Source organism: Myodes glareolus, chromosome 15 (genome assembly GCF_982192425.1).
Source record: "Myodes glareolus chromosome 15, mMyoGla1.1, whole genome shotgun sequence".
Classification (NCBI taxonomy): domain Eukaryota; kingdom Metazoa; phylum Chordata; class Mammalia; order Rodentia; family Cricetidae; genus Myodes; species Myodes glareolus.
In genome coordinates this window covers 26221966-26244134 of record NC_142040.1, presented here as the reverse complement: position 1 = coordinate 26244134, position 22169 = coordinate 26221966, and the positions used below count along the sequence as shown (strand labels likewise).

At 34.6% G+C, this 22169-nt stretch overlaps 1 protein-coding gene across 4 annotated transcripts in view; it reads left to right on the top strand.

Annotated features, from left to right (window-relative positions):
* Window positions 1-22169, top strand: part of Fcho2 (FCH and mu domain containing endocytic adaptor 2) — a 117251-nt gene that overhangs the window by 65517 nt on the left and 29565 nt on the right. For 2 of the 4 annotated variants that reach the window (XM_087896819.1, XM_087896820.1), the window contains exons 9-18: window positions 3205-3249; window positions 4066-4138; window positions 4803-4827; window positions 11070-11130; window positions 11402-11574; window positions 14839-14850; window positions 15233-15257; window positions 16777-16819; window positions 18335-18426; window positions 20358-20461. In XM_087896819.1, coding sequence (XP_087752945.1) covers window positions 3205-3249; window positions 4066-4138; window positions 4803-4827; window positions 11070-11130; window positions 11402-11574; window positions 14839-14850; window positions 15233-15257; window positions 16777-16819; window positions 18335-18426; window positions 20358-20461 — 653 coding nt within the window. The remainder of the gene's footprint in view (window positions 1-3204; window positions 3250-4065; window positions 4139-4802; window positions 4828-11069; window positions 11131-11401; window positions 11575-14838; window positions 14851-15232; window positions 15258-16776; window positions 16820-18334; window positions 18427-20357; window positions 20462-22169) is intronic. The other 2 variants (XM_087896818.1, XM_087896817.1) reach the window with 2 other exon arrangements.

Here is a 22169-nt window from a genome sequence, read left to right as displayed (position 1 = left end):
CCAGCAACCACATTGTAACTCACAACCATCTGTAATGAGATATGGTGCCCTTTTCTGGCCTGCAGGTATACATGCAGGCAGAACACTGTATACATAATAAATAAATAAAATTTTAAAAATAGAGAGCTCCATTTAAGAAAAAAATAAATTACAAATATGTCACCTTAGAAATTTTGTTTTTACTGCTCTAGTTTGGGGACTATTTTTTAATTCATTTTCTTTTAGTTAATGTTCCTCAGCTCATTTAGCTTTCATTGACTATTGAGAAACTGTAGCATTAAATTACTTGCAACCAGATGTACTGGAATTGGAATAATAGGGATTGTGAGCCACCATGAGGATGGTAGGAACTGAACCCAGGTTTTTGCAAGAACATAAGTACTCTTAACCACCAAGCTTCTCTCTAGCCCCTTAAGGCAGTTTATAATGTGACAGTTGTAAATTTGCTGTTGATGACTTGAGATTTAGGATTAATTTCAGGATAGTGTGAATTGTTAGTTACATACTTTATATTCAACCTCATTTAACAAAACATTTTGGTGATTAAAGATTAATGAGTTTGTTTTTTCTTTTGTAATATTTCTTAAAGATTCTGATCCAAATTAGTTTGGGTGAATTCATTGGGTTGATAGATTTTCTCTTTGTAATTTATAGGCCAAAAAAGCTGATTATTTGATGGGCATACTTTAGTTCCTTACCTTTATTGATCTTCCTGTCAGTTTTCATCTCATCGTAATATTAGCAGATCTCTAAATGATTCTAAGGACAAGCCCTAGGTCCTTTTATTAAGTGATTGCCCACTTTCCAGGTCTGTAGTGTGTGTTTACATAATATCCTTAGTTTATTTGACCTTTTAAGACTATTTTGAGTATAAGTGATAAAAGTTTTCTTAGTCACAGGTTACAGAATATTTATGTAGAAATGAAGATGTTAATAGTTAATTGGTTAGGACCTTACCAGCTCTTTTTGTGAACTATTTTAGTTATTCTGGGAATAAGCAGAGGTTATCTGATTTGAAGAAAAACAAGACCTAAAGAAAAAGAAACTTTAGATTTGTGATAAGGGAGAGGGAACATTTAGTCTGTTTTTAGAGAAATATTTTGTATTAAGTCATTAACAAGAACTCTGGTCATCAATTAGCACATAGTTAAGTGTAACATCTCAGAAGAACAAGGAAGGAAATCTATCATTGTCTCTTTAAGTTGGTCTCTTTTTATAAATTTCTTAATGAAGGTTATATCAGTTGCCACTCATACATTATTTCATAAAATACACTGAACTTTTATAATCTTAAATATTACAAATGACAGCTAACATAGGGAGAGAGATAATTTTTAGTGTGATGTTTAACTGAAGTATTTTAGGAGGAGAATAATTCAGGCCATTTGTTGCTTTTACTATCACTTAAACCGTTCGTTACTTCATATATGAAACATTCCTTAATCATGGAATTAAAGCTAGCCTGTAAAGCTAGCCTGCAGCTCTGTTATTTTAGGGCCATTTTAATTAATTACTTTCTGTCTGAGTTTGCTTTATCATTTTTTATTCTGTAGTATATCCATCCTTAATTAATTTTTCTGTCATACCACCTTGCCAGGCTATGTGTATGAATGTCCTTTTCACATTAAAAATATTTCCATTAAGTGAAATGTGGTGGTGCACACCTTTAATCCCATCATTTGATAGGCAGAAGCAGGTGAATCTCTTGAGTTTCAGGCCAGGCTGGTCTAAATAGTGAGTTTCAGCTCAGCCAGAGCTACATAATTAAGACCCTGTCTCAAACAAACAAGTCTTTCCGTTGCCTGTAACCTGCACTTAAAATATCTTGGCCTTCTAATACAATTAGAGGTTGAGATTTTTGGTCCTAGGGTGACTACCTTAATGAGGATGTAATTATTTATGTAACTGAAGACAGTGTTTCCTAAGCATAATTCTAGATATTGATAGAATAAAGAATGGAACAGATAAGGTGCCAAGCTTGTCCTCTAGTACGATTTTTCTGTGTTTTTCTCCTTTCCCATGAACATAGCCAAGGATTCGGCGCCTGCCTCTTATTACTTGTTTTCTCCAGTAAAGGTGCTGCAAGGTCCTTGAAAACAGAAACTGCGTGTGTTCTGTGGTATAACTTTAGAAAGCGTTTCTAGTAAAGTACTGTATTAGTAGTCTCAGCTTTTAATTTACATTCATTTATTGTGGGGAGGGCATGCACCTCATGGTGTACTTGTGGATTATCTCCACAAAAAAACTACAGAAGTCAGAGAAAAACTACAGAAGTCAGTTCTTCTCTACCCCACCCCTTCCATCATTTCTACCACATACGGCCCAGAGATCAAACATGGGTGGCTACGCTTGGTGACAGACATCAACCTGATGAGCCATTTTCCCAACCCTTACTTTTTCCTTTTTTTTTTTTTTTTTGGTTGTTTTTAGTTAGAGTCATTTAATCAAGAATTATTACGGAGGGGCTGGAGAGATGGCTCAACAGTTAAGAGCACTGCTGCTCTTTCAGATGACCTGAATTTTGTTTCCAGCACCCACGTGACAGCTCATAATTGTCTGTAACTCCAATTCCAGGGGGAATCTGACACCCTCTTCTGGATTCCTCAGGCTCCAGACATGTCTATGGTATATATCCACACATGCGGGTATTCACACATAATAAAAATAAATACTTTAAAAAATTATTATGAGGCCCAGTGAGATGACTCAGCAGGTAAAAATATACAAGCCTGGCAACCTGAATTTGATCTTTGGGACCAGGGTGGAAGAAGCAGTTCCTGAAAGTTGTTCTCTGACCTCTGTATGTAACCGCCAGCTCTCTCGCTCTTTGACCTATACAGTAACAGCACATGTTATAGCATGATTTATAAAGAGTATCTTGTCAGTCTGGTGAGATGACTTAGCAGCTAGAAGCACTTGCAGCTCAAGCCTGATAACCTGAATAGAAAGCTTATGCAGTGGTGTGCATGCGTATTTATTCTCTCAAGCCAACCTGGAGTACAAAGTACAGAAGATACATGGAAGCCCTTCCTCAGCAAAATGGAAAGAACAAACCCTGACTTCCACATGTGTACCTGCACTCACATATCAGAAAGACACATATAGTCCATAAATAAAAAGTTAGGCATTTCCAATTAAATTATTAAAGTTAAAATAGTTTGTCTGGTAATTATTTTTTAAAGCAAGTTTTTTTTTTCTACCTAGGCCTTATTGAATTTGAAGAGTGTGACCCTGCTAGTGCAGTTGAAGGTAAGTAATATATATATGTAATATACTATATGGGAACTAGTGTCTTCTGCTTGTTGAACAGATAGAAAGGGACTGCTTTCTATTGATGTTATAGCACAGTGCTAAAACACATACGTTTAATGGTCTCAGATAATGAACCCAGGATCTAGCTTGTACTCTACTAGTGAGCCACCCATGTAACCTAAGATAATACTTTTAAAAATACATGCAATGAATTACGTACTTTTTTACCCCTGTGTAACAGCCTTGCTGGCCTGGAACTCACTCTGTAGACCAGGCTGGCCTCGAACTCATAGAGATTCACCTGCCTCTGCCTCCCAAGTGCTGGTATTAAAGTGCCAATTTTTTTCTTTTGAGTTTTAGTATATCTTCATATGCTCATTTTTCCTGAAGTTACTGAGGGAATATTTACCAGAAGAAGAGAATTTCTTTAAGTGAATATTCTATAATCCTATAATGAGCCATATTGCATTACATAAAAGTTGAAACAGACTCTTAATATAAGTTGAAGGCTTTACTAATTGATGCTTTTTATGTCATTTGTTTGCTCATTGATTCATCCATTTATTCATTCATTTATTAGGATTTTGGGGATAAAAAAGTTTTGCCATGTATCCTAGGCTACCAACAAGCTTAAAACCCTTCTGCTCCAGCTTCCAGAGTGCTAGGATTACAGGTGTACACCACCACTCCTGAAGATGCTTATTATTTCTTTCGTCCCGAGTTTGCTTGTCACAAAAATTTGTCTGAGTTTTGTGCTTTAAATCCTTACCAAGAACAGTTGCATTTCTGTTACAATGTGTATTTTTGTTAAAGGCATAAAACCAAGGAAAAGAAAGACTTTTGCTTTGCCTGGAATAATTAAGAAGGACAAGGATACAGAGTCTGTGTAAGTATTTTTAATATTACCCAAATCCTTTTCATTGTTTCTGAGTGACTATGAATTGCTTTGATTTTGAAAAGAAAAGGTCCTTTTGAAAGTATTCAAAATGTATGTCTAAATTGGAAGAAGAAAAAACTCTTTTAAATGACTAGATTTGCCAGTTTCTCTGGTTTTAGTTCATGGTAACTTTTTCTCATTTACTATGTTAAAATTTGAAGACATTTTAGACAGAAGCTGATGTGCCCAGGACCCTCATGTAGAAAAATGGAAGCCAGTTCTGCAGTTTGTCCTATGATCTCTCCCCCTCAACAAAGTTTTAAAAATGTCTATTGCTAGACAGCCCTGCAGAACAGACAGCTTTGTTATCGCACTGAGTAAGTATGTTCCTAGAAAAGAAGTGCACCTACAAGCATTTTAGATTATGTGTGAGGGAGCTGTTCATGTTTAACAGTTATTTTTGAGATGAGAATGTCCACTTTTGAATTTTAAAATTTTAAAATAAGTTGATATTATTTAATCTTCATTACTTTGTTTCTCAAAATATTTTTGTAAAATTCAAGCAAAAGCTATATTTAACTATTAAGCTACCCTAAATATGATCTAATTAGCAGATAGTTTTAATAATTGAATCTTTCAATACTTCATTTTTCTTTGTCTTTTTTTTAAACAGGGAATGTCCTGATGCAGATTCACTTGTAAGTAATTTTAATTACAGACAATTTAGAGTATTTTCATTAGAAAAAAACATATTTGACATTTTTATCAATCTTCAAAGAAAAATACCATGTAATAATTTGTTGCCCAAATAATTATAAAGGTGCATTTCAGTTTTACATTATAGTATACTTTTCTGCTAAACTGAAGACACTTCTCATTGTGAGAAATGGATTTTACTTTTAAAATTAGTGTGGCACTATGTCATCCCTTACAAATGAGAAACCTTTATTAACTTGGGTTTTGTATTTATTTTTGTTTTTTTTAAGGTAGTCTTTTTTCTTTCTTCCTCTTTTTTTATTTTTATTTTTGTTTTTTAAGACAGGCTTTCTCTGTGCAGCCCTGGCTATCCTGGAACTCTCTCTGTAGACTAGGCTGGTCTTGAACTCACAGAGATCCACCTGACTCTGCCTCCTGAGTGCTGGGATTAAAGGCGTGTGCCACCACTGCCCATCTTAAAAGATAGTTTTACCTGTTTATGTATCTGGTTTAAGACATCATTTTAGAAACTATAGCAGCAATAATTATGGTCAGTATTTTTCTGTTGTGTTTGTGTGTTTCTAAGATTTGTTTCTATATCTTGGTTATATGTACTTTTTATAAGTAATTAAAGTAGTTAACAAGTTAAACTCCCAGTGGGCTTAATGCACGAGTAGACTTAGGAAATGCTGCAGGTAATGTGTAATAGTTACAGTTATTATCAGACACTGATTGTGTTGATAAGTGCAGGAGTTTGAATATTCTGTGTTTTGGTTTCTTTATATGCTTCAAAACATTTTAATCTTAAATGATGTAGTGTAACAAAGAAATGAAAGTATTTTGATAAAACATTGTCTCTTATGTAACATAGATAAACTAGTATTTTCTGTTTCAGCTTTTAAGTAAGAAAGCTGTGGTTTATTAATAGCCTTATTTGAAAATTGATGTTGGAGATATAATATAGCTCAGTGGTTCAGAGCATGTACTGCTCTCGCAAAAGACCTGCATTTGGTTCCTAGCCCCGACTTCAGATAACTTCACAACTGTCTGAAACTCCAGTTCTAGGGTATCCTGTGCCCTCAGGTCCCCTCTTCATCTGTACACACATGGTACACATAAACTCATGCAGACACACTGACATACACACAAATAAAACTAATAAACAGATATTTTAGAAATGTATGTTAAAATTAAAGAGTAAAAAAATCATCAGAGAAGCTTAACCGATTAATGAAGTTAGCAGGTGCGTTTGATATTTACTGTAGCTTTTATCATGTATTTATTTTGAAGTTATTTATACTGTTTGATGGTTACAAATTTTAATTAGACCTTTTGCTATCTTAAACATTGAGTGAGGTAATCCAGACCCCAAAAGACAGTTATTATATGTACTCACTCATAAGTGGTTTTTTAACATAAAGCTAAGAAAACCAGCCTACAGATCACAGTCCCAGAGAACCTAGACAACAAGAGAACCCTAAGAGAGACCTATATGGATCTAATCTACATGGGAAGTAGAAAATGACAAGATCTCCTGAGTAAATTGGGAGCATGGGGACCATGGGAGCGGATAGAAGGGGAGGAGAGAGGAAGGGAGGAGAGCCGAGAAAAATGTAGAGCTCAATAAAGATGTAGGGCTCAATAAATATTATATATATATATATATATATATTCTCTTAACTTTTTAATTGTTTCAGCTAGGTGACACAAAGATCATTATCCAATTTTATAGTATAATTATTAGCCTTTAAGAAAAGGCTAAAGAGAATATGATGTTCTAATACCATGGAAGAAGAGATTGGTAAATTTGATTGTAGGAATAAAAAATTTGTCAAGTTAGAAAAATGTATCTTCCGTAAAGGGTTTTGTATCATCATATTGACAGTGCATATTAAAGGATACTAACAATAAAGAGACTTTAATTTTTTTGTATAAATCAGTTTGCTACCTAAGCAATTGTTTCTCAGGAAAAGGATATAGGTAGAAACAAAGCAGTTTTCTTTAAGTAGTGAATAACCATAATGAATATTATTTAGAGATGATGCAAATTAAACAGGCAATTTTTTGTAATATCGACAGAAATGTTTATATACACATGCATTATATTTATTTTATATATTATATAGTATATACATATATATTGTATATGCATTTTATATATATGTATTATATATAAATTGGGGCAGTCTGTTTTCTGGATAATTTGACAGTATCTCTCCAAATAAGAAATATATGTTATTTTTAAACTAACAGCTTTCTGCTCAGTATTTACTGTTATGACTGTATTCATATAAAATCTGTAAATATCTACAGTATATACATACATCCTCTTGATTGAGGTACATGCATTACAGAAACTGAAGAGGGGGATAGATATGTTTTTATTTTTCAGAATTTATGTTAAGAAAACCTTAGCAAAATACTCAACAAACAAGAACTGGTTAAATAAATTTTTATATAGGCAGAGCTTAAAAAGAATTAAGTTGATCTATATTTATATCTTTTCATGTGGAAAGAATTTATTAAAACTAAGTGTGATATCAAAAATAAAACCTGTCAAAAAGTAACTGTAGTTGGTTACTTTGGACAGAATAACTACCCCAATTACAGTCAGGAAAGGATACTTACTGTTTTGTTGCTTCATTTGTTTATGACCAGTTGTTATTTACATATGAACTGTTCATGGCCTTATCTTCTATTTATTTTATTTTAGGTCTCTGTACATAGCTCTAGCTGTTCTGAAATTTACATTGTAGATCAGTCTGGCCTCAAACTCACAAGAGATACACCTACCTTTGCCTTCCATGTGCTGGGATTAAAGGCGTGTGCTTGACTCTTTTATTTATTTTTTAAAAACATCAATAAGCTGTTTTATAGGTAAAATATTGTTCATTTCCTGTTTCTTTTTACAATACATTTGTAATTTGAAGACTCATTTGATGTACTACATCTTTAGGGGGTTACTTCAGGGAGTATAGATTGCTTTCTTGGGGCCATGGTCCCCAAGCAGAGATTATGAAACTTTGCATTGACTCTTAAGCTCCCTCACAGTATATTCACCTTGTTTGATTGGTTGGTTGGTTGAATTCACATTTTGCCTCATATTCCCTAGTGGTGAGATTACAGATATGTGCAGTGTTTATTGTTTTGTTTTGTTTTGTGCCCCCTCTGCTCGGACAGTGTTTATCTTCATAACTCTGGCTGTCCTGGAACTTACTCTGGAGATCAGGCTGGCCTTGAACTCAGAGATCTGTCTGGGTGCTGGGATCAAAGGTGTGGGCTGCCACATCTGGCCACAGTGCTATTTTAGTAACCATTACTTCCACAACTTTATTTTAAAGTGTTCTGTTCTTCCATATTGTTATTGACAAAATACTTCATTCCAGTAGTGAGAGCTGAAGTATAGAAGCCATGAGTTGAATGAAGATATGTCATGTTATCTGTATGTTTTTATTAGCATTAACATTCTGAGTATTTCCAGCATTTGTAAAACTTAAGTAACTAACTCAGTTTGTTGTTGTCTTTTAAGTGTGTGTGTATTTGTCTGGATTTGCCTTATGTATGTAGATGCTTTAGCAGCAGTCAGAACAGGGTCTTTGATGCCCTCCTGGAGCTGGAGTTGCAGAAGGTAGTTACTCACTGGGCACTAAACTTGGGTTCTCTGGAAGAACAGGAGATGCTCTTAGCCACTGACCCATTTCTCCAACACCATGTTTTGTTTTGTTTTTGTTTTTTTTAAGAACCTATCCAATACAGTTATATAAAGGGATTACATTAAGTAGCCTTTGCAGATTGGCTTTTCAACTCTACCTAGTTCTCAGAAGGTTCATCCAGGTTGTAGGCATGATAAATTCATTTCTTTTGTTGCTTAGTAATACCACAATTTCTTTCTATGTTATTTTGTTTGTTTTGTTTTTGTTTTTTTTCTTTTTTCTTTTTTTTTGTACTGTTAGAAATAGGCTTTCTAGCCAGGCAGTGGTGGCACACGCCTTTAATCCCAGGACTTGGGAGTCAGACTCAGGCAGATCTCTGAGTTCAAGGTCAGCCTGGTCTACAGAGTGATCTCCAAAGCTACACAGAGAAACCCTGTGTCAGAAAAACAAAAGAAGAAGAAAGAAAAAAAGAAATAAACTTTCTGTGAACAATGTGAACAGGTTTTTATATAGACGACTTTTTATGGTTGATAATTTTATTTCTGAAATTCAATATTAAGATAGCCACTTTAGCCTTTCTTATTTTTGTTTGTATGTTGTATTGTTTTTCTATTCTTTCAATCTATTCAAATTTGCATTGACCTTATTATAAACATTGGATCATTGAATCAAGTATATTTCATTTGTTCTACCAGTCTCTTTAATTAATTAATTATAGTAGTAAATATGTTTTTTAATTTATTAATTAAAATGTATTTCATTAAAATTTTTTGAAATATATTGTTTTTAGTTGGTAAAATAATCATACATACTTTTAAGATATCATTTGATATTTTTAGTATGTGTATACAGAGTCTAAGAGCAGATCAGAATCATTGGCTTAGGCCAGTGAATTATTTCTCAAATATTTCTTTAGCTTCTACACATTAAATCAAAATGTGGAATATTTGTCTTTCTGTGTCTGATAAATCATTTAGCATAATTTCCTTCGACCTGTTCCCTGTAGCTGCACATGATAAGATTCATTGTTTTTAAGTCTGTTGTTGAATGCTATTCCACTGTGTCTGTGTATTGTATTTTATTTACCCATCCTTCTGCTGATGGGTACCATGCTTAATTCCATGTCTGTCTATTGAAAATAGCATTGCAGTAAACCTAGGAGTACAAATGTCTTTAATTTTTTTTGAAATTGAAATTGGGTGAATCGTTTAGAGCTTTTTAATGCTTGCCCTGAGTTACTTTTCACTACCTTCAGATAGTTTTATATGTTTTCACCACACTTTATAGTTACTATCTGCAGGTAGATCCAGAAACCAACTCTTAGAAAATGGCTTTTCAGCCTATGTGTAGTTTTATTATTGTCTTGTAATGCTTTATTGCAATTTGAGTTTTTTGGGATGTCTAGTCTGTCTTCAGCAATCCTATCTCTGTCTCCCACTCTCGCTCTGTTTAACTTTCTAGTTATTTGCTGAAGAGACTAAGTGGTTTGTAGTTTCCTATAGCCTGGATTTTGCTGACTGCATTACCATAGTGAATTGTTTCACTTCTCTGTGTTATATTAATTGCCACTTAGTTCTGTAGTCTTGATCAGACTTAGATTCAATGGATTTTGTTTTATCTCCCCTGGATGCACATGGTGATTTTTTTTATTTTTTTATTTTTTAATATTGATTCACTATATTAGGTTGTTCATTGACTAGCCAAGACTTTAATCTGCTCTAAAGAAGCACTATGTCTTGTATTTTCGTATAGCTTCTTATGGCATTGAGCGACTATTTAGCCTGACCATAGGTTTTTAAAAGTCACTTATTCCTTATTTTAACAGAAATGTCAATCATGAGCATTCTGAATGGGCTTTCACCTCGGCTTTCATTTTTAAAATTAATTTTGTGTGTGTGTGTGTGCGCGCGCGCGCGCGTGTGTGTGCGTGTGTGCGTGTACATATATCTGTCTATATGGGAATTCATGCATGTATATGCAGGTGCCCTCAGTTGTGAGACTGGGGTGTCAGATCCTCTTGAGTTGGAGTTAGAGGAAGTTGTAAGCTGCCTGATGTGGATGTTGGGAACCAGATTGAGGTTCTCTAGCCAAACAGTATGTGCTCTTAGCCATTGAATCATGTCTTTTACCCCACCTTGGCAATTTCTTGCTCTGAAATTATGAATTGTGACTCCTCTTGCATGTAGCAGGTTTTTCTTCAGAATTTTGAGGCATGGATTATGATTTGAAGCTAATTAATAACTGAAGAGATTTATTTCTTGGTGTTTGATTAAATGATTTAGTTTTCCTCCCTCCTCTCTCCTCCTCCTCCTCCTCCTTCTTCTTCTTTCTTTTTTCTTTTCTTTTTTTTTTTTTTTTTTGTTGGTGTTTTTGAAGAAGCTCTATCTGTCCTGGAACTTACTCTGTAGCACATGGCCTGGAACTCATAGACTTGCCCCCCCCTGCCTCCTAAGACTAGGATTAATAGGATTAAAGGTGTGCATACCACACCTGGCTCTCAGCAATATCTTAGACTATAATTGTTTGTTAATCTTTAGTGTCTGAATATTGGTATTGTCATTATATTAACTCTTTACAATTTTTTTTCCTAGAATATTCCTGATGTAGATGAAGAAGGTTATAGTATTAAACCAGAAACAAATCAGAATGATATCCTTTTATGATCTGGGTGTTGTTAGTGTATTTGTTGATAGCATAGCTATAGAATTAGTGTACTACTTAAAGCCTTTTCTGTTTTAATTAACTGAAATATGACTGTTCTTCATTTTATATGCTTTTTTACTTAAAGCTAGTAGTTTTATTCTTGTCTCTATATGTTATTCTTGTAAGGCCCTCTTCTTTTTTTGTACATATGTGGAAAACCAGCTAGCTATTCATGATAAGTTAGTAGGTTAAACTAAATTCTTTAATTCATACCCACATACCAAAGAGAACCACTTCTACTCATCCAGTGATTCTGACTCTGAAGATGAAGAACCAAAGAGGTACCGGATAGAGATCAAGCCTGTGCACCCAAATAACCTGCACCACACCATGGCTTCTTTGGATGAACTAAAAGTCTCCATAGGGAATATAACACTTTCTCCAGCAGTATCTGTAAGTATCTGAACACGAGCTTCTTTGTCCTGTACATCGAATCCTTGTTTATCTTTCCTCATCTACCGATAGCCGGTTACTTTTCTAAAAATATTTTTTTATTTCTGTGTACTTGTGTATGTGTATGATGTGTGTAGAGGGGTCTGTGTACATGAGCCACAAGGTATATGTGGTAATCAGGACAACTTTGTTGAGTCAGTTCCTTCACTTTATCTTATCATGGATTCTGGGGATCAGACTCAGGTTGTCATGCTATGTGTGTGACAGGTACTTATTCTTTAACCTGCTGAGATACCACACCATGGTTAATTTTAAGAGTAGTAAATAAGTTAAAAAAAAACAAAAAACTAAAACATTGAGCAACAGTACATCTGTCGGTCGGTCGGTCGATCTGTCTGTCTCTCTGTCTGTCTGTCTGTCTGTCTGTCTGTCTGTCTGTCTATCTATCTATCTATGTGTTTTTTAAGACGGGGTTTCTTTGGGTAGCCCTGGCTGTTCTTGAACTCTCTGTGTTGACCATGCTGGCCTTGAGCTCACAGAGATCCACCTGCTTCTGCCTCCTGAGTGCTGGGATTAAAGGTGTGTAATACCACTACCTGGCTATTTTGTGCTTTTTACAAAAGATTTGTTTGTTTTTTTAAAATTTTGTATGTGTAAGTTTTATTTTGTTGTCCATGTGGTATATGTGTCCGGTTTCCCTCTCACCCTACACCCCCTAGAGCCAAGGACTAAACCCAGAGCTCCGTGCTTGCTAGGCAAGTGCTGTATCATTAAATCCCCAATAATTGCCCCCCCTTTATTTTTTTTTTTTGTTTCCCAGAGCTGTTACGTATGTGGCTATTTGCTTGCATATATGTCTGTGTACCATGTGTATGAAGTGTCCAAAGAAGGCAGAAGGGGAGTTAGATGCTCTGGAACTGGAGTTACAGACAGTTGTGAGCTGTCATGTGGGTGCTAAGAACTGAATCTGGATCTTCTAGAAAAGCACCAATGCTTGCAACTGTTGAGCCCTCTCTCCAGCTCAGCTTATAATTTTTGTATAGACAAATGAGGTCACTGATTTGGCTTAGTTGTACTCTTGAAAACATTTTTAAGAAAAGTGAAAATGTATTAGCTGGAGAGATGATTCAGCGCTTAAGAGCACTGACTGCTCTTCCAGAGGACCCAGATTCAATCCCAGTACCCACTTGACAGCTCTTAAGTGTCAGTAACCTATTTCCAGGGGATCTAGCCCCCTCACACAGACACACATGCAGACAAAACTCCAATACACATAAAAAGTTTTTTGTGTGTGTGAAAATGAAGAACTTTTCGTTATTTGTTACATCTATAAATACTGCTGTGTGTATCTGATAAAAGATTGTGAAAAGTTAATTGTTTTCCTCATCTAATTTCAAAGGTTTTACTCTTGTGTTTTCAACTCTAATGTAAAAAAATGTATTGAAAATCAGCTTAAAGATTGATTCCCCCCCCCCCCCCAGTTGGTGGAGATTGTATCCAGGCCCTGACTTATGCTGTGCAAATATTTTACCACTGAGTGACATTCCTGGCTCTTCTTTGCATTTTTATTTTCTTGTCTTTCACTGTAAGATTTGCGTTTGAGGAAGAAATAAAATGAACCATTGAGATGTCTCAGCTGTTAAGAATACCTGCTATGTGAGCTCAAGTCCAAGAGTGAACTGACTTTCAAAAGTTGTCTTCTGGTTCCCGCCCACATGTGTGCCTGCATCCATACACACATGCATCATACACACACAATAGTGATAAAATAAAAAAAACCCTAAAGTCATAAATACACTGATAATATATATTATGAATTCAGAAGTTTAAAAAAAGGGGGAAAATCATGTTTTAGAATGAGAAGTGTGTGTGTATGCATATTGTCATTGTTTAAAAGTTGGTTTTCTTAATAATGAAGTTCTTGCCATTTTATGATATCTAATTTCTATGCGTGTTTTGATTTATTTTTTTAAATTTTAATTTATTTTTGAGACAGTCTGACCTGGTATATGACATGTAGACCATGCTGGCCTTGAATTCACAGAGATCTGCCCATGTCTTCTCCTGACTGCTACGATTAAAGGCATATGCCACCACCCCTGGCCTTAAGTATATATTCTGTATAATATATAGTAGTCTATATATACATATGTTTTGAAGGTGAAAGTTTTTCTCTTATACATGTACTCATATTCTTGGGTATCAAATCATGGGTAGAACATCTGCCAGGCAAACACTATGCCCTTGGTTTGATACCCAGTAACACAGGAAGGGGAGGGAAAAAGGAAATAATTTTCAATGAAGGAAAATGGTTCTATAATTTAATTCTCAAGAGCATGCCTCAAAGATTTCAATAGTGGGATTTTAGTCTTGTTATTACTATTTTAACATTGACTGTTATGTAGTTATAAAGAGACTTGTATATGTGAAGTAGAGAATTGTGAGCCATTGACAGTTTTTAATTGGATAACAGCACAACTAATTAATATAGTGATATATTATTTGTGTTTTAATAAATAAAGCTTGCCTGAAGTTCAGTGGGTAAAGCAGCCATACAGACCAGAGAATGGTGGCACACACCTTTATTTTCGGGACTCAGGAGACAAAGCCCCCCCCCTGGGCTACACAAGATTGATTCTGTCTAAAAGAGAAACAGTTCACACAGAGGTGGTCCCAGCAGATCTTTGACCCCAGCACTGGGGAGGTGGAGACAGGAGTGATATGGTTGGGCAGAGAGAGAAACATAAGGGGGAAGAGACAGCAACTTAGTGAATTGTGGCGTGTAAGGATTCGTGGAGACAGAATCTCTCGCCCCTTCGGTCTGAAGATTTGGTAGAGGTAAAAGGTCTCTCTAGTGGTTGGCTACTTTGCTTTGCTGATATTCATGTTGAACCCCAATATCTGTGTACAAATTAACAATATGGGTGAGCCAAAACTTAGAAAGATGGATATGTATTAAAATGTTACAAATCTCTTTGTAAGCAGTTGAGGTCATGAGTATTTTAAAAAACTTTTGTGTCTCATGTACCTTTTATAATGAATATGTATTACTTCATACTCAGAAAGTAAATAGAGAAAAATTTTAGTAGTCAATGTTGTATTTGGGAAGATTATCTTTGCATTTGTTTTGTTGCCCATTTGGTTAACTTGCATAATTTCTCCTTCTAACCATGTGTTTTAGATGTATTTATTTTAAGTGGTATTGAGAAGGAATTGAATTCTGTACTGAACGCTGTCTTTCTCTTCCTTCCCATGCACTGCTAGAGGCACAGTCCAGTAAGTGTCAGACTTTATATTTCACCAGTTGACTTTTAAAGAATTAGTATAATTGAACATTTGATTTTCAAAGTTTTGTTAAATTTGGATTACTAGTAAATTTTGTGGTATTTTGCATTAGATACTGTCTTAACATTTTAAGTACATTTTATTAAGTACATGTATTCTATATTCTGAATTCAATTATTATACTATAGAAATCATGCTTATATTTAGAGGTACAATTACAACTACAGAGTTTTTATAAATGCAATTTACTGCTAAGGAGTTACAATAAAGACAACATAAAACTAGGTTCTTATTAGCAACATTTTGGTAACTATTTTGTTACCAAGTTAAACTATTTGTTTAATAATACTTAATTTTTGCATTTCTGTTTTAGGTGCAGATGAATCGGAATTCATCTAGTAAGTTTGACATAGGGATTGATTATTTTATGTCTGTAAGAACTTAGGCAGCTTGTTAGTCTCAGCCTTGTGTAATATTCTTTTCATTTTACCAGTCTCACTGGTTGTCTAGAAGGGTATTTTATACAGGCAAAAAATTGCCTGTAGTATTTCTGGTTGCATTAGGAGACATTTCTTAGCCTTTCATGCAGCTTATAGAATTTCTTAGAAATCAACAAAGCCAGAGACAACCTTCTGATTAAGAATATGAAAATGGACTGGGGATATGGCTCAGTTGTTAATATAACCTAGTATTTACACAACCCTTGGGTTCAAACCTCAGCACTTTGGCAGAGGGGATTATGAAAATGTTTTATAAAATAATAATCTTGAACTTTACTTATTTTAAAGTCATATTACAATTGTAGTTTCTATTTTATAACTTCAAAATAACAAGTTTATAATATCAAAAATTTTAGGATGACAACATTTTTTTGCAGAATTATGTGCTATAAATCAGACTTAACAGGAAGCTTTTGGAATTTTGTAAACAGAATGCTTAATAAGAATCAGTCTTGATTAAAAGTTTAGCAAAATTGATAACACCGATTGAATTAATGATAAATACCAAAATAAAAGTAAGGATTTTACCCTTGAAACAAAATATTTGATGATAGAGGTTGTAGAGAAAACTAGGTAGGCTAAGCGGAGTTGCTGTCAGATGGAAGATAATGCACCAGACACGTTGAGACAGAGCAAACATCCAGAATAAGCCGAGGGAAAACTAGTGCAAATAGCAGTGTGCTAGCTCCTCTGTAATGTGCTGCAGACAGGACCCACTTTGAGTCACTGCAGTCATTCTTGTTGCTTGGGGATATAGAACATTTAAAGTGTGGGAAAAGTTTGTATTCACTGACATGATATTTTATTCCATGCTGTTCTTGTCAGATGCTTATGAAATAAGACAGGGCACAAATACAAAATGTAGCAGAAAAAGAGCAGGACCTCCTTCAGTAGCTCACCATTGCTGGTGATTATTTAATAGTCACGAGTAGTGTTCTGAGAGCTTGTAAACTGATTCATGAATTAAAATTCTTAAGTAGAATGCACACAAGCACTTAAATGTTTCTTCTAATTTTTCTTATTACTTATTTATTTTTTTCGAGATAAGATCTCTATATGTAATCCTAGAACTCACTGTGTAGACCAGGCTGCCCTTGAACTCACAGAGATACACCTACCTCTGCCTCCTGAGTGCTGAGACTATGTACAGACCTGAGCCATAATGCCCAGCTCTTAAACTTTTTAAAGTTAACAGTCTATGTTTTGTTCTATAAAGCTAATGAGAGAAATCAAGAATCAACAGAAATTCAGCGTGTTTACCTTTTTTCCCCACAATCATTTGTATTTAATTTTCCTATTACAAAATTTGTAAGTTGTTCTTAGTACTGGAATATGTAGTATATAGAGGATCTTTTAATTAAAATATTTTTCTTCTAGGATTATTAGTTTTTAATAATATTTTAATTTTTTTAATTAGATGAAGAGTTAACAAAATCAAAACCATCTTCTCTATCCAATGAGTAAGTTTGCTGTTTATTTCTTTTAATAGACTTTATTATTTCGAACAATTTTAAGTTAAGATCAAAACTGGGTGAAAGGTGCAGAGATTACCTTTATATAGTCCCTACCCTTACATATGCCAAGCCTCCTCCTCAAGTCCCTTACCAGATTAGTGCATTTGTTACATCTTGACACTTGTCATCCAAAATACATAGTTTAGCGGGGATACTTTTAATCTTGTGCATTCTGTGGGTGTGGGTAACTTTTTTTCCCTACCCCATCTTTCCCACTGTTCCTCTTTGGGCAGTTCTTAAAGGATTGATACTGTAGCATTGTAATCAGTATTTGTATTGCATGAAATCTCATGCTTTAATCATTCCTTCTTTTAAAACTACATTTATATTTTTTTTTGTATTTTCCTTGTCCTCTTTTTCTAGAGTTATACAGTTAAGTTTTAGTTGTATTGTTTTCTGAACTGTAAAATTCATGTTGGGGTTTTAAGATATTTAATAATTTCTTTTCACATGAAACGTCTTTTTATGATTGTTTTTCTTAACTACATTTGACTTTGGGAGCCTTACTACTGCTTCTTAATGGCTGCTGATATCTTAGGTTTATACACATCTGTTTTCAGGTTTTTTTTAAATAAAAGTTTTCTCATTTCTGTGTTTCATTTTTTCCCCTTCCCTTTGGATTGTGACTTATGAAATGGACCATATGTCATGAGCTTCAAGCTGAAGTACCTCAATTAAGATAGAAAGGCTGGAAGCCAGATAGTCATCTTTGTTGCTCTTAAAAAAGAAGGGAAATAAAGAAAATTGTTAAGCCAGTGTTCCATGAGTCCCTTTTCACTTCTCTACCACCAAGAGTACTTTCTTTGAGTTAATGTTTTAACATCAGTAAAAGTTTAGCTGAATAAAAGTTAATAGTTAAAGATTATTTGTTACCTGTGAGGTACAAAATAAATATAGTGGTGCTGTTTTTGGTTTTAGAGATAAGTTGTTTAAAGCTTAGTCTTTGGATGTCACTTAACGTAATTATAACAGGTTTTATTGTACAAGGTAGAACACATTTGCATTGCTGCATGTTGAAATATTAAATATGTGATTTTAGGTCATGGTAATTTTAGCAGAGTAGGCTTACATTCTACTCAAAATTTCATACATATTTCACTTGGTTTGAATTTTATTCTAGATTATGCTAAAACTCAAGACTGCTAGAAACTATTGGGTAGCTCATTTAGACTGCTGCCTGTCTTCATTTGTAAATCTGAAATCACTGTATTTCATATTCATTTGAGTCTAGCAAGGTATGATCAAAGGAGACCAAGCCTTACAACTGACTTTCCTTGCCTACAATACAGTTAATATTGTAGATTCTGCTTATGCCCTTGGCTAAGTCTGTTGACTAGATTTCTCCATGTACCCATCTATTTAATCACAGTTATTGAGCTTGTAGAATTCTGTGGAATAGAAATAAATGGTTTAATGCTAATAAAATAATCTGCTAACCCGTCTTTTAAAATGGGGTGCTAGGAAAGGAGCCAGTGATTTCCTTGCTTGGGACCCCTTGTTTGCATCACCTCTTGACTCAACTTCTTCAGCTTCACTAGCTTCATCATCGTCAGGTAAATGAAACAAAACAAAAATGATAAAATGTATATGAGAAAGATGTCTTATTTTTGGGATTATAGTAGCTGTATTTTTCCATTGATTGATTCTATTTTTCATTGTGTTTAATCATATAAAGTTCTCTTTTTAAGTTTGTCTTCCAATAATAATGAATTCTGTCACTACCACCACTAGTAAAAGAACACTAAAACACTTAAGTATTATATAATAATTATAATCATCTCCTTCAGCAGCTTCTACAAGCACTATCTGAGGGGTGCAGATATAGTATTCATTTTTAAATACTTATGTAAATAAGTATTATTAGTTTTCCTTATAAAATAATTCTGATTATTGGAAGGAACTGATTTCACACTTTTACTGGGCTCAACTTAAGTCCATTTAGAATGACACTTGGACAGGCTTTCTGATTAGTAATTCCTGTATAAATGCCTCTGCTGTGTTAAATTCATCCACAGCTTGAAATACCAAGTTCAGTTCAGTGCTGGTTTCACTTACATGACCATATCTTTATAACAACCACTAATAGCACAGGGAAGTTCTGTAATTATTCAGGTTGGTACACGTTTCTTTCGAGTATGGGCAGCATGAAAAAAACAATTATCATTTGAAAGGAGGCAGCAGCCTCTGAATTTAAACTTGGTATCTTCCAGATTTTGGCTGCCTTTCTGGAGCATGCACACATACGCTCATGTGACGTGCTTTCTAATGGTAATTCCTTCCTGCGAGTTTTTTTCCATCCTCTGCTGCCTTTTACCCCCTACTGCTTCCTGTCATGCCTCCACTCCTTATTGATGACCAAGGAGTTTTAGCTTTGTATTTTATTTTCTCATGTGTTTACATAGGCTGGTTTATGTGTTTTTAATTTTGCACATCTGTGAATGTGGAGAACTTGGCAAATATACTTTTCCTACCCGCAGTTTTTCTCAATGTTTGACTTATAGCACATATATTTGAGTGGACCAAAGGTTTTGAAAATCATCCTATTTGGAGATAATTTAAGGGCCAGTGAGGTGACTCAGCAGGTGGTACTGTGGCCAAGCCTAATGACCTGAGTTTGATCCTCAGAGCCCATATGGTAGAAAAGAACCGATTTCTGTAGCTGTCCCCTGACCTTCGTGCACATGCTCACATATGCACACAAATAAATTAGTGATTTTATAATGATAATTTAAATGTCTGCCTCTGTAATTCACACACACATAGATATTTATATATTTGAGTTTTGATTGTTTATACTTGAATTTCATTTAATATGATAAAGGTTTGTAAATTAGGGATACTGATTTTTTTTAAGTTATAAAAATATTGCAAATGGCATTGAAATAGTGAACACTATTCATATAGAATTTACGAAGAGTTAAGGTATTATGAACATTTTAAAAATGAGTTTTACTGATTTGGTACTATTTTTAAAAAATTAAAAGCATTTGTAATGCTTTTCATTATTCGAAGAATATTACAATGAGGTTCTATTTAAGTCAGATTGCAAAGTTTAATTAAGGATAAGTGTGTTTTGACATTCACATTAATTTGAAGGCCGAGCTGGAAAGCCTTGCACTCGTATTAGTTAGTCTCTGTGAATTAGATGTGTTTTAGTAAACTACCTTTGAATTTGAATTGGGTTTTTAATCAACTGACTTATCAGATTTAATTTTTATATGTATAAAATAATTGAAACAAGAACAAAATGTCTTTGTCGGGTTTATTGGAAAGTTTAATGATTGTTTTCAGTAATATTGTGAATATTAGCAGTAACTTTGATAAAAGGATACCTGATGGGTAGATTTTTCACTGTTTCAGCAGATCCCCTTAGTTATATTAACACAATTGAAGAATGGTCTTTGGATTCTAACAGCTCTTTTGTCTTTATCCAGGATTACTACATACTAATGATTTTCTTCAAGTTCTCTTTTCTCTCCCTCAGCCAGACCCACAACTCCTCTTTCTATAGGCACCATTGTTCCACCTCCAAGGCCTGCTTCCAGACCAAAGCTTACTTCAGGCAAACTGAGTGGGATTACTGAAATAGTATGTATTCACATTTTTTAAAATTATATAACTATTTTGGATTTGTTTGTTTTTGAGACAGGGTCTCAGTGTATAGCCCTGATGTCTTGGTACTCACTATGTAGGCGGACTGCCCTCAACTCACAAAGATTCACCTGCCTCTGCCACCACACCAGTCCCTAAAAGTTGTATAATTGTTTTGACCTAAGATAGATATTTTTCTCTATGCCCCTGCTTAGTTAAATGCTTTTTTCTAAAGTCCTTAAAGAATAAGAAGTTTCTTCACTCATACTTGTCTCTCTTTTATAAAGTCTGAAAATCATACTAGAAAAGCAACACACTGCCTAAGAGGACAGATTGCCTTTTAAAAAGTTGGCATATTACACAAGATGGTGTCTATTGACTCAAAATAGGCAAGTTTGTGTAATTCTGCCTTAGTTTAATATAAAAGAAAGAAAATGTGGTATGTTTTAGACCTTATTGTTAGGAGATTCCCAGGGGGCATCTGTCTATTCTAGCTTTATTTTTATATGTAGGAGACAAGTCCAAAGCAGTTAGCTGACATAAAAGTACAAAGTAATAGGAAGCACTGGCTTTCACAAGTCATCAGTAATGGCAGGAACATCTGTGGTCTCTACTCGGTGAGTCCCAAGCCAACCTTCGTGCCTCTGTGTCCTCTCCTTTGTTTCATCTTTCACATTCCTTGCTGTTTAATCACCGTAGTTACATTTCTGAAAGCCAAGCTTATTTTATTTTCTCCCTTCTGGAGCATTTTAGCTGAATGTAGAAGATACTTTATAAAGTTGTCTCAGTAGCCTGCATCACATCCCAGCCACCCCTTTCCTATCTTTCCAGCCACTCAAAACTTTCAGGTATTCTCCAAACACTATATTCTGTGTTTTTTTCTTTTGTGTTCTTCTAAGGAGATAGGATTGAACTTTGGGCCCCATCATGACATGTGTACCCTCACATTACCATTGAGCTGGTTCATGCTATTTGATACATCCATGTTTTCTTATTATACTCCTTTGTTTGAAGTGACAGTTTTCTCTGAGACAAAAATGGCCTTTTTCTTTAAGACCTAGCTATCCGTCAGCTGCCTGGTGGTTATTCTTCCAACAGATTGTATTTTTCTCTGCTTGCTGCCATACACTTGGCTTGTAGTTCTGTTAGTAACTGTGCATATCATACTGTGATATCTGTTCCCTCTACTGGATTATGTATTAGCCTTTCATGTTCATATTGAATAAAGCCCAGTACATAGATTGAAAATGTACTTTGAATGGAGGGCCACTTTAAAATGGCAGCCTCTTTCATTTCTTGTCCCCATGAACTGACTTACTGAAAATGAGAGAAGACTAGAAGTAACCTGCCAAGGAGATAGCTATAATTTAAACAGTCTAAGAATCACTAAGTGTTTCTGTCTGTCTGTATACTCATTCATCCATTCATTCATGTTTTTCTGAGATGGATTCTCTGTGTAGCACTGGCTGTCTGGGACTCACTCTGTAGACTAGATTGGCCTTGAACTCACAGAGATCGCTGCCTCCAACTCCCAAGCACTGGGATTAAAGTGCTTGACTAGAATCACTAAGTCTTAACTTTTTTTTTTATTATTATAAAACTTGGTTTGTTTTTTTTTAACCTTTAAACATGTTTGAAAATTTAAAAAACACAGAAAAATTTGAATCACATGTATTACCAAAGATAGCTGAGTTAACAATTTAAT